General features: G+C 36.7%; 1 protein-coding gene and 1 long non-coding RNA gene across 7 annotated transcripts; one reads left to right on the plus strand and one right to left on the minus strand.

Annotated features, from left to right (window-relative positions):
- Positions 1–271: 271 nt before the first annotated feature.
- On the minus strand, positions 272–12,451 carry LOC140782081 (uncharacterized). Of its 5 annotated transcripts, XM_073128447.1 has the most exons (15): positions 12,258–12,377; positions 10,843–10,958; positions 10,570–10,624; positions 8,814–8,835; positions 7,447–7,535; positions 7,091–7,115; positions 6,354–6,392; positions 5,212–5,329; positions 4,457–4,617; positions 3,941–4,313; positions 3,634–3,746; positions 2,614–2,818; positions 1,697–2,530; positions 1,528–1,612; positions 272–799 (listed from the first exon to the last, which is right to left on the minus strand). In XM_073128447.1, exons 2-15 carry the CDS (start codon positions 10,872–10,874, stop codon positions 452–454), a joined length of 2,499 nt encoding a protein of 832 aa, XP_072984548.1. In that variant the 5' UTR covers positions 10,875–10,958; positions 12,258–12,377; the 3' UTR covers positions 272–451. The 5 variants fall into 5 exon arrangements, with proteins under 5 accessions (XP_072984548.1, XP_072984545.1, XP_072984544.1 ...); XM_073128444.1 differs by lacking the exon at positions 8,814–8,835 and having other exon boundaries at positions 272–803; positions 1,532–1,612; positions 12,258–12,451; XM_073128443.1 differs by lacking the exon at positions 8,814–8,835 and having other exon boundaries at positions 12,258–12,451.
- A 2,088-nt stretch (positions 12,452–14,539) lies between these two features.
- On the plus strand, positions 14,540–15,042 carry LOC140781182 (uncharacterized). Of its 2 annotated transcripts, none has more exons than XR_012107661.1 (3): positions 14,540–14,659; positions 14,770–14,841; positions 14,928–15,042. It is a non-coding gene; the product is annotated as an uncharacterized lncRNA (long non-coding RNA). The 2 variants fall into 2 exon arrangements; XR_012107662.1 differs by having other exon boundaries at positions 14,938–15,042.
- Positions 15,043–15,973: the final 931 nt, after the last annotated feature.

Genomic DNA, 15,973 nt, shown 5'->3' on the forward strand with positions numbered 1-15,973 from the left:
ATAATACATTGGAAACAACGTGCGTGCGCGCGCAAAAGCTACATTGTTAAGCAATAGTTGTACGTGGTTTTTAAGAGCTGTGGCCTGCAAAACAATTAAGGTCTTAGCATTTGCTGCAGGATTTCACTCTTTTTAAGTCTGCTCACCAAAGACTTATTTACCAGACTAAAGTAACTCCTAAATCATGTAGATGCCATGTAAGTGAATTTGTACACATACAAAAATTATTATCTGACAGTAGGCATATATAAGTTATCATGTTAATGAAGTCTGGAGTGAAATCATCAGCAACGAATATCTATAAATCCATACTCATTCAAAACACACAAACATCTCTGAGAGAATAAACATCTGGTAAACATGTACGAAGTCCTTAAAAGTATCTACTGAAAAGGCGAAACTCCGAGCGTACTAAGATTTAACGAGTCTATGCTCATCAAAACTTTACTCACTACTTGCCAGCAGAATCTGGAGAGCCATCTCCATAAGAAACCAAACCCTTCTTTCCACCAGAACTGCTGGATGGCGATATTGACTTCTCCTTGGTAACTCGCTTCGGAGATGGTGTATCAGGAGATGAGCGAGACCTGGACATGGACCTTGACACTGATGGGCTCCTGCTCCTAGAAGCTGACCGGCGCTTGTCAGAACGTACATCTCGACCACCACGTGATCGTAATTTCTCAGGAACAGGTGAACGGCTACGTGCTGGGCTCCTACTACCATAGCCACCTCTTGGTCGGTCACGATAGCCAACAGGGCTGCGAGATATGCTTCTGCTACGGCTCCTCCTGCTTCTGTACCTGCAGATGTTTAAGTTGAAAAAAGATTATTTAACCACAGTAAATTGACCTAGATAAATTACATTAAAAAATTGGCTTACAAAAAACAATTTACTAACTCAAAATATATTCAAAGTTGTCCCCTACCATGGAAAATTGATCTGATGATTGTAGGCAAAGAAACTTTCAATCTCTAAATAAACCAAATCAGAAATCCTTTATCTAGTTCAAATATCGTCAAATTTTTACTGATGGATTATCACTAGAATATACAACAAAGAGTGTCAAACAATTGAAGTTACCTATAAAACAAAATTAACTTTTAATCTTTCGTCCCTCAAGCATGAAGTACCATTAGGACGAAAATAATATAAGGTACTTAATATGGCTAGTGCCTTGGGAGCAAAAGCATCTTGGTATATCGCTAAAAAGGCGGCCAGTTATAAACATATGTTGTCAGAGCTGATTCCACTCTGTTTTGCTACCAGTTCAAACAATCAATCTACATTATGGAAAGCAGCACAGAATATTGACTTGCAAAATTGAGCAGGATAGATAACCAACCAAAATTGTGTCATAGATATCTTAAGCTAATAAGATAAATCTGTCTTGTAGATAGACTTGGTCCATAGCTATGGTTAAAAGAGAAGTCCCTTGGCTTGTCTCAGAAAGAAAAGGAAACCTCATTTTCTCAAAAATGAGAAACACATTAATCTCACTTCACACAAAATGATGTCAATTCTAGGTACCTTGGTGGAGTTCTTCCTCTTGGTGGGCTTCTATATCGCCTAGGGGGCGAGCGATAATGGTAGCTTCTGTAGGTTGAGTACCTGCCCAGTCAAACATACATCTCAGGTCCTTCAATCATTTCAACGGACAAGAATTCATGGGATTCACACTTTCCAGATAATTACCTATCACGATCACTTCTTCCCCCGTAGCGATGAGATCTAACAGGAGAACGTTCAGGAGAAGGGGTTCGGTATCGTCTTGCATAGGAGTAGCGCTGACTAAACCCTCGACCTCTTCTTATGCGCTTTGGAGATCCATCTGGAGAAGCACTTCTTGACAAGCTCCTACCATGATTCGAGGGTGGTGATGTTGGCCTGCGAACAGGACTTACTGGACTCCTGGAATTGCTTCTCCGTGGTCGGGTCCGTGCAGGGCTCCTGCTTATACTTCTTCTAATAGATCTTACAGGGCTCTTGCTGAGGCTTCGCCGTGCACTCCTTGCAGGACTTCTGCTTACACTTCTCTTAGATGGCCTAACTGGACTTCTGCTAGCACTTCTCCGTGGTAGAGACCTTGCTGAAGTCCTACTGATGCTTCTTCTTATATCCCTTGGAGGGCTGCGGCTCATGCTTCTTCGCAAGGGAGACCTCTCTGGGCTCCTACTAGGACTTCTTCGCGGAAGGGACCTTGCTGAACTCCTACTAACACTTCTGGTAGCTTTAAGTGGACTTCTGCTTGTGCTTTTTGGAATTTTCCCAACAGGACTTCTGCTGGCACTCATAGCTGGGCTCCTACTAATGCTTCTTCGACCTAGACTTCTGCTGGTGCTTCGAGCCGGACTCCTGCTTCGACTTCTTCTTTTGAGTGGGCGAATAGGACTTCTGCTAAGACTTTGTGGACGGGGACTCCTGCTCACAGATCTTCTAGGGCTCACACTCTGGCTTTTACTTGGGCTGCGCCTTGGACTGATACTCATACTCTTGCTCATTGACTGGTTTGCACTCAAGCTTTGGCTCCTGCTTATCAATGTAATAGAACATCAACTATGTAATATGTAGAAGGCAGAAAAAAAAATGATATTTATGAGATTTATAAAGACCTAGATTTTATTGGATTGCCATCCATAGCAGCAGGTACACTATTAACATTTCTGTCAGACTTTGATTCAGTAACTCCATTGCTCCGAAGCTCCCCATTCTCCATAGGGGATTTATCCTCCTCTATGATAGGCTTTTCCATCGTGTCTCCCTTCTTCATCCGATTTGTTATAGGATCATTTGCCGCAACTAGTTGCTCATTTTCACCTGAAACAAGTCATATAGTTTTGAGACGAAATAAAAGCTAGATGAGCAAAGACCCCAGATAGCACACTTGAGTTTGAGAGTTATACATGTTGATAGTAGAGTTGTATAAGTAATTACATTTAAGATCATGTTACAGCCACAAATTTCAAAAAGGATCAAATAGCATTCAGAGGACCACTTAAAAAGCCAAAACATATGTGTGTATATATAAAACCACATATTTGTATAGAAAGACAGATAGATGGATGGACAGATAGATAGATAGATACATATGGATGATTAGACATGTATAAATACATATTTATAAGTAAATCATTGTATGTTCCATGATTCCAAAGCGACCGAAAGGGCCGGCAGCAATTGCAGCACTTTGGGGCTCTATACACCTGCTCTAGTACTTTGTAGCAGATTCTTTTTCATTCAAAGTGAACTCCATTGTGAAGCAATATACGCTATTAACTTTTCAGATGTAGATTGACTGTAGAGGTACTATTGAAAATACAAGGAAAATAAAGAAAAGCAAAATTGTACCATTCATCTGTAAGATTCATCTACCTTTTGTCCAATAATAGATCAGAAACGTATACCCAATGCTCAGAAAATATTTGGTAAGCCTGGGTAATAATGAAAACTAGAATCCCTCTAAACAACTGTATTCAAACTAGAACACACGCCAGATACATTTATTTCATGAAATCAGTGTCCCTTTCATTTACCCCTGTGAAATATTAATAAAAGCAGAATCCCAAGAACTAAAAACAGAATCATGCAGTTCTTGTCCACTACTCATATAGTTTCAGAACAGAAGGGCCTACCAGACAACTGTGTGGAGGCCTTATGCTTCTGTGCCCGTGGGTGTTTCTTATCTCCATCATAATCTGAGCTTGAATGACTTGAACTCTCGCTTTCAGTGTCACTCTCTGACATCCTGAAATCAGCAAAGGAAAGACGACTTATACGTCATCTCAGAATATAAATGCAAAACAAGTAATTAAATAAGAAAAATAGATGGAAGTCAAGTTATGAGCACAGATGAACTTATGGGTGGGACGGCCAATCAATATTGTTCGGAAACTTGGAAGATGAAGATGAATAAAGTTATTACTAGATTGTAACAACAACCTCTTTGATTTGTGCCTTGATTTCCTGTCACGTCTTCTACGCTTTTTCTCTCGCCTGCGGTCCCTTTTTCTTTTTTCACGCTTGTGTTTGTCTCGCTTAGCATATTTCTTTCTCCTCCTACGTCTGTCGTCACTTGAACTACTAAGATCAGATGAAGCAGTTGAAGAATCAGAGTCACTTTCAATATCTGATGAGTCAGTTTCTGAATCCGACAAGCTATCTGATTCTGATGAATAGTATCTTCTTCGCTTTTTTTTCCTTCTTCCTTTAGAAGGTTTCTTACGCTTACTCTTCCGCCTTCCTTCATGACTTTCATCACTAGAAGATATGTCTTTCGATGACTTTGATTTAGCAACTTTCTTTTTATCTGCAACTTCAAGGATTACACATAAAAATAACAACTACATTAATCATTGTCCCACACATTACAATCTAGCAGATTCAATAAGGCCAATAGGATCCAAGCTACAGTAGGGATACCAAAGGGAACCAGTTCAGTTTGGGTAAGTATATTACCACTATCTACCGCAGCAGTTCCATGACTTTTACTATCATTAAGTTCGCCACAATTTACAATTTTCAATGGAACAACAGGTTTGGTACCATCAACTTCAACATGCTCTATCTTCTTCAAAGTTTCATGTCCAAGAATGAGCTTGCCAAAAACAACATGCTTCCTGTGAAAACAAATTACACTTGTTAAGAAGATTAACTATAATATTTAGCAAGCATCCAATGACAAAAAATGGGCGTACGTGGTATGATACCAATATTCAATGCAAGTATTACTTAAATTGGGATACATGATAGCCATTTAACAGTGGAAGCATGTGTCCGAGTACCTTTTAGTTGAACTGCAACTATTTCACGTACACATAAATCCCCTTATATTTGAGAACAATGCAGCAAGGTGTAGCATGTATAAATGCCATAGAATATAGGAGCGACCAAGTAGTGAATCAGTATATATATAAGCCTAATGCATCTAGACACATTCACTAGTGCATTAATATGAGCAATTACAAGATATGCATCAAGAGATGAAATAGATGTTTGTGCATACTAGAGGTCCATTTCTCAGATCTATATAACTCAAGAGACTCCGCATTATGTTTTTGAACATCTATATAGAAACAAATGTTAAGGTATAAAATACTAGAGCATTTATTGGACAAGAAAAATATATGTAATTTTCTTTTGGATGGTTAACAAAGCACCTAATACTTATCACTTAATGCATTGAAGAATGTAATAGATATCACAAAACTGACCCATCAAGATGAGGAGCAGCTTTGAAAGTAATAAAGAACTGAGAGCCATTCGTGTCACGACCAGCATTAGCCATTGATAGTAGGCCTGAACAATCATGTCGTAACACAAAATTTTCATCTGAAACACCAAAAACAAAATTCTAATCAGTAGAGAAACTAAGAAGACAAAGCTGCATAGGATGTGAGACCTTACCCACAAAATTCACATAATTCTTAGTATAAAGTATAAACCTTACTCAGAGAAGATTACATCCAATGCAACAATATAGGTATGCAATTTGATTGGGATCATTACATTAAGTACTAGAAACCTAACTGAGAGCTACATTGTTGCCCTCAGTAAGAAAAATGTAATGTTTGCACATGTATCACAAACGATATAGACGGACCTGTCCTGTATTTTCAATTTTAACAATAATTAAAACTATACTCGGGCATAGACTAATAATAAAAGAAAATAATATAAAATTCAAGATTTCTCAATCTTTCTGACTTGCTCCTACGGAACCAAGGTCGAAAAATTCCCTCTTCTTTCTTAGATTCAGAATTCTTTTTATTAAAAGTTTTGTTGAAGAAACATCAGAAGTCTGGAAAGTCCGAACAACCAAATTGATTTATTCTGTTTCTGTACTCATTTTAGGGGAGAACAACTGCAAGAAAAAAAAGGACTTGTCTACTATATCATGTAACTTCTTCTAATAATAAAAACATTTGGAGAAAAGTTCACCGATTACCATATCCACATTGTCAAATGACGATAAGATCTTGCCAAAGGTACTTAGGAGACTGTAGTCAAACTGAGCACCATAGAAGCAGCCTCTGATAATCAAAGATGTATAAAGGTAGAAATATATTAATGGTTCTGTTAAATTCACATCCATTAATATTTGACCTTAAATGCACATTCTATTAGTCCGGGGTGATATAGTACACCATATCTTTTCAAGATGAAACATATAGAACAAAAGGAGATATGGTTCACAACAGGATGGACCAGACAGACATAAAATAATTGAACAGAAAAATACATAAAGGCAGATTTCAAGCTAGTCATTTCAAAGTTCAGAAGTCACCATGGAATATGGAGTCCTTGATAACATGATATCTCAAATATAAAACTATAAATAGGTTTTCAAAATTACCTGTGAACTTCCCACCATATATGCTCTCTCCACCAGTTCCTGAAGATCATGAGAAGATTCATTAGAACTTGAGAAAGCTCATGCATCAATAATTAAATGGCCATCCAACTATCAATATCAGTAATTATCTTCTCAGGAACTTCGTGACCAAGTAAGAATATTTTATCAGCTCTAGCAAATTAGAAGACCTGGGGCAATAATGATAAGCAGTTGAAGATAGAGAAGCCATATGCCAAACTTGTGCACTGTCCCCATTGAAAGAAAAGAACTTAGGCAACCACAGTGACCTACAACTATTTATTTGGTAATGAGCTACAGCTGATAAAATATAGAAGTAAAGCAAAGGTGCCCAAAACCCACTAATGAAAGCCTTCCTCTTTTCATGAATGTAGCAGCTCTTACTGAAAGGGAAGAATGCTAAAAGAACAAAATATATATAGGCACTGACAGGAGATTAATTTTCACCATTTACATACAAAAGTACAAAATCCATCTAGAAGCATCTAATCTTTTTCACCACTTTGATCCATATGAACAATAGTATTTCAGGTGAGGAAGACATCGTGAATAATCTCCAAGATGCAGGATATGGTAAAGCAACAAAAGATAAGCATGCTAATTGTCCTCGGCTAAAGCCCCCCAAGTGGCAAACTATTTCATTATTAAAAGAACATGCCAAGCAAAACAAAATAAAGCGAATCAAAAGCTTAAGAGGAAGTCCCCAATAAAAAGCTTACCATCTCGCTTTGAAAAGTCGCCACCCTGCAGAAAATAGCAAAATATGTCACAAACCTGACCAAGATAAAGCATACTCAATAGCAACTTACAAAAATAATGTGAAGAATACTTTAAAAAATGGTAAGGGCAGACAACATAGTAAAATACAACCTTAAATACTACATGACAAGAAAAGCAGTTGTGACCATCTGCCCTGTATCCTACAGCATAGAAAAGGAAACTGACTAAAAAGAAAAGATTACCTAACTAAGTCTAATCACAAAATACATTAGACACATCAATAATGCCAAACTTCAGAATCCATATTGTTGGAAAATGAATAAGAACCAAATAGTGAAAGGAAAGAATAATATACTTGTGCCATGAAGCCTTTAATAACACGGTGGAAAATAGATCCCTTATAGTGTAACGCCTTCCCGGTTATTGATCCAACTCCCATCTCACCTACAGAACAAATTTTTTTATTAGCGTAAGTACAGACAAAAAAAAGTTGCTCATTTCTCCATTATTATGGAGTGAAAGATCTCTAAAAAGAAAAGGGAAATTCTCATGCCTACAAGCCTAAAGGTCTTAATGGTGATTCTTTATTCTCAAGAAGTAGAACTTATATAATAAGGCAAGTGAAAGATCACAGGAAGAGCAGAAAAAATTTATACTCAGATGGTAAATGCTGTTATTTCACACACTACAAACTTACAAAGGATAAGTGGCTATGACGCTTTAATAAAAAATTAGCCAACAAATCCCCTCTATCAATTTGAAAAACCTATATCTTTCCATATGAACTTTCCCATAGCAACATTGACAGGAGCAACTCAATCAGAGGAATAAAGTTCTAGTCCAACCAGAAACCAAGCACTTTGGCCTCTAAATAGGAAGATCAGCAGAAATATCGTAAGGCCTCATTAACCTCTCCATTAGAACTGCTATCTGATGATCTCTTCCTACAAATTGCTGTCAACTATATGAAAAGGTGCTCCAGCAGGTGAACCAAGCAGCTGCAATGACTTGGCCAAAGGAAGGACTTCAAGCAGTGCCGACGTGCATACCTCCATCTTTATGTTTGGACTATAGAGGATGAAATTTGATTAAATCAAAGGTCAAAACTAGGTTCAAACCAAGTTGTTCTATCCTGTTATTTAATTGTATAGTCGATGTCTGTTCTCCACTTATATATTTTAATTATATCTTCTGGATCCTGCCTCTATATGCAAATATTTCTTATATATTTTAATTACCTTTTCAGGGTTCTCCTTCTATATTTGATTACTTCATTCTTTGATCAACTTCACATATGATACTGTTTTGCATTCTTAGGCCACCTTCTATACAACTCAAAAAACTTTCTTACCAATCTAAAAATTATATATATTCTCCATTACCAACTTACTTAGTTCTTGAGTTATTCCATTAATTAAAACATGCAACAACAATCTACTAAGAGAGTTCAAACTGCCAGTGAAAGCATTTTTCCACACTGTACATTATTACTTTGATGACTTCTATAAATGTTCAGCAAATTCTTCCCTTTCACATTGCATTCTCAATGAACAATGCAACAAAAATCAGCAATATAATAGAAAAGAAATTTTATGTAAATCATTCAATAACGAGTACATGAACTACCTAAAAAATAGGCAAACATATGTAAAGAAACAGCCACAACCAAGTATTAAGAGTTCATCACATAGTAAATAAGATATTGGGAATGATTAACCTTACCCAAGTCATGTTCCATCAATTCCTGTATCAAAGCATATGGCAAAGTAATTTGATAAGCTGATTATAATTGAGTGAGAAATTCTTATTATCAAGATTGTACGGCAACCATCATATTATAAGTTCATAAACGGCAAAGCAATTCAACAAGCTCATCCAAATCGCTTAAGAAATTTTTATAATCTAGATTACATGGCTGAAATTGAATTACAAGTTACTAAAAGTTTAAACAACATTGATAAAGAATACTAATTTACAAGGATTCAAATGTTAATTGGACACATGATTCATGTGGTTAATTTGCAAATCTCAAGAAACTCCAATTCTTTATTATATGTTTCTCAAAAAGAGATACATGTCCAAAACAAAAAAATCTCTCAGAATAATCCAATAAGAACCAGCTTTTCTACAGAGCTCTTCTTGAAATATTTGAACAGTAGCAAATTCTGAACGGCCATATGAACAGAGAATGGAAAAATGCATAGAGATGAAAATAGGCTTCAAAAGGACATCACCACAAGTTTTCCATGCCTGACAATCCAATTTGGCAAAAGGAAAAAGGACCAGTGACATGCCGAATAACAATTGAAGTGTAATTAATCAATCAGTACTGTATTAGAACTTTTTTTGTCAATATTTCAAATACCCTTTCCCATATTGCCTTCATCTTAAAAACAGTGAAATAACTAAGACTTACTTCACTATATGAAAGGCTACTCAGCAGATCTAAGATCCTCTTTTCCGACTAAATTACAGAGATTGGCATCATCAAAACAATAAAAAATTTCTAGGATTTGAACTAGACAGCTAACCAAGCTACAGTATCTATACATTCGATCAGCTTCCTGCCTCTCCAACTAATACTCCAGATAAATTAGTTAAGTATTCACTTCAAGAAAGTGTTGAACTTGTCATCTGAAAAGTAGTTAAGACTCATAACATAAGTGAAGAGTCTTTGAGCTGCCCAGTCCTCCAAATGCATAGCCAATTATTGCAGAGCGGGGGAGAGAATGACAGAAAAGCTACTCAGCAGATATAAAGTCCTTTTTTCAACTAAATTATAGAGATTGACATCATTATAAATTTATATGATTTGATATAGGCAGCTAACCAAGCTATAGTATATAGACATTCCATTAACTTCCTGCTTCTCGAACCTATATTCCAGTCAATTACAAGTATTCACTTAAAGGAAGTGTTGAACTTATCATCTAAAGAATAGTTGGACACATAACATAATTGAAGAGTCTTTAAGCTTCCTGATGTCCAAATGAATAGCCAATGATAGCAAAAATACTTGGGGCAGAGAATGACAGATGGTCTCTATAGTCAGTACTAAAGACACTAGAAAACAACATTATTGCAGAAGCCATTAAGCAACCTATAAGAAGTCATAGTGAATTTCGCCTCGATACAATTGAATTGTTACAACTATCAGTTCACATGTATAGAAATATCATGGGTCTGTAGATGCTTAAATGTACAATTCTATAAAATGGAGACATGCATTAAGGTATATATAGAGAGAGAGTAAGAGACATTTTTCACAGCTTGAAAGTTCAGATGCAGATATATAAGAACCAACACCACCAACAGCTATGGTGCAACTGAAGCAAGAAGTACAAAAGAAGTACAACAATTAAAAGAAAACAATTCAAATGAGCATTTTCACTTGTCTTCAAGTGCTAAAACAAGTTAATATGTAAAATGTTTCCACATTTATTCTCACTCAAGTAACATTTACAATAAAGTTAATTACCTGTGCAGAGTGCTCGGAAGTTTTCAGCTGTCTTGGGGACAACGTCAGCGAAAAGCTGCAGAGATATTTAAATCTTTCAGCAACCACTAATAAAATTACGCAGAAAGAGTGCTTGACAGCCAAATCAAAAGCAGAGAATTTAAGAGTGGTAGCTATTGAGAATGACAAATATATAACCATACTGCCATGACTCCTTTAGCCCTTCAACAAGGACATCAAGTGTGTTGAAAAGGGGTTAGGAAAACCAACAAGACTATGAAAAAAAAGGAGCACCTCAAAGACCATCCTTTCAGCAGCACCACCATCTATGGATACATCCAAAAAGACAATGGGGTTCTTCTTTTTGGCCATTTTCTGCACGTTGCAAAGACTAAATAGAGAACTTTGATCTGGATCATTAGAAAAGAAAAAAAAAGTCATTCCAGCATTAAACAGGATTATGTATCCTCACATTGTCTTAATAACAACGAAGTATTGATATTAAAAATTTACCAAACAATGTTGAGAAACAGAAAAAAAAAAAAGGTCTCATCACACAAGCACAAAACCTGATCAACACAAGATGATGCATATTATTCATCTCCTTGGTCAACTATCTTATGCTACTCCTAATAACCAATACTGTAGCACCAACTATTTGAGGCCACCTGTATGATTCTTTTTTCCTTCATTCAACTATGTTTTGAACGATCTTCTGTCAAGGAAAAAAAATGCTTTCATGCCTTCTCATACTCACTTGAAGTCTAGTTTGGTCTTCCATTCCCTCCCAATGAACATTCTTCCTGAATCAAACCCCTCAATGCTGGTGCAACAGTGATCTTTGGCAGACATGTGCAAACCATCTTAATTGAGGGTGCTACATCAGTAATGCATCACATGAGATAATCTTTTATCCAATCTATTCTGATAACCCCATACATCCACGCCGACATCCTTACTCATGGACACTCAATTTGTGCATATGATGTTTCTTAGATGTTCACCAATATGACACTAAAGCAGGTGTAGTCTCATGGCCACCGTTTAGAAGTTTCCTTTGAGCTAATCCAAGAAACCATGAAAGCACTTCGCATGCTCAACCATTTTCCTTTTAATTCTACATATCGTGTCCTTATCAGCCAATCCTTACCAACGTATTTCCAGTAAGAGGAGTAGTTTGATATCAATCAGGAATAGTATCTTTTCTCAATTTTGATGTCTCAAACTACAAACAAATTTCCAGTTCCTATTGACCAAATTACTCATTAAACAAAAGGACAGAAGTGGAACAAGAAATATCACGCTAACGGTCTTCTTATATGAGCAGTTTCTTCATCAAGCCCCCATAAACATAACACAGATAACATTTTTCACAATCAAGTAATCAAACATAACACAGATAACATTTTTCGTCCACAGATTCGTTGGAGTCATCAAAATATAAACCCTAGCTCATCTTCCTTAAACCCTAGAATAAAAGGAACATGGAATCCAGGAGGGAAAACACTAAGCATGAAAGATCTCCTAAACTCAGTATCACCGCAACTAAATCGGTCTCACCGCAGGCGAGAAACACATAATAACATTGGAAGACGAAACTGAGAACACGAAATCACGCGTCCGATCTTTGACAGATCTACTCGGATTCGCGTTCGAAATTACAGTAAAATAGATAAATTCGCGGAGAAGAAGAGGACAAGGAGACAAACCCTAGTGTTGTGTTCGTCTTCAGCAGCAGCAGCTGCTTGGCCACAGAAACAACGAGAGAAGTAGAGAAAGATGCCGAGAAAGAAAACCTACCCTAGACCCAGTGGCCCTTGCATTCGTATGGTCAAGACCCAAGGGTCTGAGATTACCATTATATCCCCGGTGTCGGGACGGATTTGCGACAATTGCCCCTCCTACTGGGTCACCCGTGCAGGTCACGTGATATCCTTCCTTTGGAGCTTGGATCGAGAAGGTAACGTTTATCGCCGTTAACTTTAATAAATTGCTTGCCACTTTCTAACGAAATTTGCTAAACTTTGAAAAAAAAAAATTGATAACTTTGCAATAGTCGGCCCACAATTTTATTTTATTTTCAATATACTAAGTTATTGGGCAAGATTTTTTTTAAATGATCAATTTATGAGAAAGTTGGTGCGCTAAATTGCACTTCCACTCTCTATATTATAATCTATTATTATATTGCACCATTCAAAAATAAGAACACAGTTCAAAAGTAAGCAAAAATATATATAATTCTGCTAGCAAACTCTCTCTATTGATGTATAATTGGAAAGTTAAGTAATTTAAAATAACACGTGGGAATCAAATAATTTTAGTTACAGATTGAATTACATCTTCTTCTTTTTTTAAATTTCACTCAACAAAACACACTCACAATAAATTCAAAAGACTAACAATCTCTCATTTATAATATTAAAAGCTTAATCACACATAAAAGTAAAAGTGTTTTCTTACAGACTGTGAGTGCTATAAAGTCTTTATTGTGTCTTTATAAAATGTGTGTAATAAATAATAATATTATACATGATCGGAGTAAAAAAAAAATATATAAGAAAATAAATATTAGTTGAGATAAAAAAATATAATACGTATATAAAAATACAGTGATTATTATTTAAATTAAATTGTTAATGTAATATTATAGCATCAGTAGTGTTTCCAAGGACTCTGTGGAGGCATAGAAGCATTTTCCCATGTAAAAAGCATTTTCTAAGCTATTATTTAAAATAAATCTCATATTATACGAGTATTTTTAGTTGAAATTTTAGTTACATTGATTTAATCCAACAGTTGACCAAAATGCCTAACCAGTATTCGTAGCTCGGCTTATCCATATAGAGCCGAATTGGGAACGAGCCGAACTCGAGCGGCTTCCAAGATAGTCTCTCTATAGCCCACTTCTTTGGTCCAAATCGGCACGCTACCAAACCCCGCGAACGAAGAAGCCCCTAAGAAACAACCCCCCCTCTCATTCTTCTGTTTTCCATAGAGAGATCAAAGCCGTCGTCCTCTCGTCTCGTCTCTCTCCTCATCTCCGACAATATGCACAGGTCATCGAGCTCCACGCGCGTGTTGGACGAGCACTTCCCAGCGGCGGCGACGACCAAGACGGGAATCTCGAGGTCGTCGGTGGAGATGGATTGCCTCCCCACGTTCGATCCCCAATCCGAGATCGGGAAGAAGATGGCGTTTCGCGGGCGGGTCTCCGAGAATGCCGTCCACTTCATCCCTCTCGTCCTCGTCTTTTGCGCTGTCCTCCTTTGGCTCTTCTCCAATCCCGGTATGGAGTTCGTTTCTTCTCATTTGTATACGTTTCATAGTTCTATATCTCAATTGAATCTCTAGGAAGGAACCAATTTATTGCTTTTAATGCGCCTCTGCTTTGAATCTGGAATCAATATAATCTTATATTGCCTTTTGATTTGTATCTCTTTTTTTCCATTTATTCACCTTTTGATAATTTGAATCTGAGGAACACCATACATAATTAAGAACTTGTGAATTGTTCAACATTTGCTTGTAATTTCGTCCTTCGCAGCAGCTGGGTGTGGTACGAAAGTGTTTGGTCATGTCATGGAATCGAGTTGGTATGTAGCATTTATAGTTACTAATGGTCAAACATCTCTTGCAGTAAGAAATATGATAAACTTAACTTATTTCGATATTCTTTTTTCCTTCTAATGTTTAAAGACTCTTGTTCTTTTGATATTATTTGACCTTTATGGTTGCCACATTTTTATGAAAGTTAATGTTTTGGTTTGTTAATTCCGTTTTGGTTTTACTTTCCAAATTATGAGCGATGGAATAGGATATTCCTTATGGCTTATCTTTTCATGCTGTAGGAATCATGGCCTTAATCATCTTTTCATGCCATAAGACTCTTATTTTCTTTCTTTCTTATACCTATTGTAACCAGAATGAAGAACCAGAGGGAGGATGAGTATGCTAGTTAAACTTCTTCAGAGTTGGAGCGGAATGGCTACCTGTGGTGATTCGAGTGGTATGATTGGAATTTGAAAGAAGTATGGAATACAACCCTATAAAGGACCAGAATATGGATCTCTGCCATAAGAGAATATGGTAGCTTCTTCCTTTTCTTTTGGTACATACAATTCCTTTGAGTAATACCCATTACTGAGCTCCATTTCGCATGATCTAAAATGTTCTTTTTTTCAAAAGCAATTGCTTCACTATCAATATTTTTTACAGCAGAATATCCAGCCTGATGTTCTGTTTGACTCTGTACCATCTTGGATGCCCTTTATATCATGCATGGTGCTGGGGGTAAGAATTATTTTTTATTAAAAGAGGGAAAAGTTTTAGCAATTACTACTACACTACTTCTGATACCACCAGAAAAGTCATCATAGTCTTTGGCAGAGAAATGTGAAACCCCACCTCCTAAGGGCATGAAAGAAGATCCATCAGGTCGCAGAATATGTTTTACCAGCTCAAAATTTCAGATATGAGCATCAGATCCGACCATTTTGAAGTTGCATCATCTTGATGATAGGTGCACTATATGTTATTCTTTCTTCTTTTTTCTACCATCCTGCCTGGTATCTTTGAGCACAAATTCTGCATGTTTTATCAATCAATGCATTCAACTTGCCATTGTAAAGGAGAAAAAGGATACTGTTAAAAGCATCTTATATTATCTAGGAAATATAGTTTGAATTTTACTCCTCGGATGGTCAAAGAGGCCTTGTGCCATCTTTAGAGGAAACTGTTTATTAACTGAGACGCCGACCTGTCTTCCTGCCTTGTAGGGTCATATGTTACTAGTATTTATTCGGAGCTTACCTATCACACTATTTCTTATTACACAATTCCATTACATATCTGGGTTACATTGCACCAGATTTTATTTTGTTGGGTGTAGAATAATCCAATTGTCTAAGCATAACCACAGTATGGGTATTAAATGTCTTAACTCTAGAGCTTGCGAATGAAACTTGCATACAAAGTACAACCTTGGTTGTGTAGATTGGTCATGGAGTTTAGGTGGTGCAGACAAATTGAAAATGCTGTTCATACAGGCTGGCAGTAGGAGATGTTACATGAATGTCTTGCAAATAAAATTGTTATTAGTCCGAATATTGGAAAATAGGCATGTGTACAGTCTTTTATATGAGCAGAGTCTGAAGAGCATCTGATATATGCACTTGTCTTGCTTCCTGGTTTTCTGAAGTCCAACAAATAAAATAGAGCTGCAATTCTGGTATGATGGTAAGAAGGCAGAGGGATGGTGGTCAACACTTCACTGCACAAAGATTAGCACGCATTTGGCAACATCGCAATCAATTTGGCTCTTATGTTTTGTTTCTTTTTTCACTTACCAAGCTTTGAATGTGTATTTATTTTCTTTGGTGGAACATCCAAATAATTCTAGTCTCTAATATCTGTCTCTAGCTGC

Source organism: Typha latifolia, chromosome 2 (genome assembly GCF_019914945.1).
Source record: "Typha latifolia isolate L0001 chromosome 2, TyphaL0001v2, whole genome shotgun sequence".
NCBI lineage: Eukaryota > Viridiplantae > Streptophyta > Magnoliopsida > Poales > Typhaceae > Typha > Typha latifolia.

Excerpts from the sequence above, each read along its gene's own strand:
- LOC140782081 (XM_073128444.1), bottom strand. The coding sequence starts at position 10,920 with ATGGCCAAAAAGAAGAACCCCATTGTCTTTTTGGATGTATCCATAGAT. Across the intron at positions 10,625-10,842 it reads CTGAAAGGATGGTCTTTGAG|CTTTTCGCTGACGTTGTCCC; the intron begins GTGCTCCTTTTT and ends ATATCTCTGCAG. Across the intron at positions 2,819-3,633 it reads GGCCTCCACACAGTTGTCTG|GTGAAAATGAGCAACTAGTT; the intron begins GTAGGCCCTTCT and ends GACTTGTTTCAG.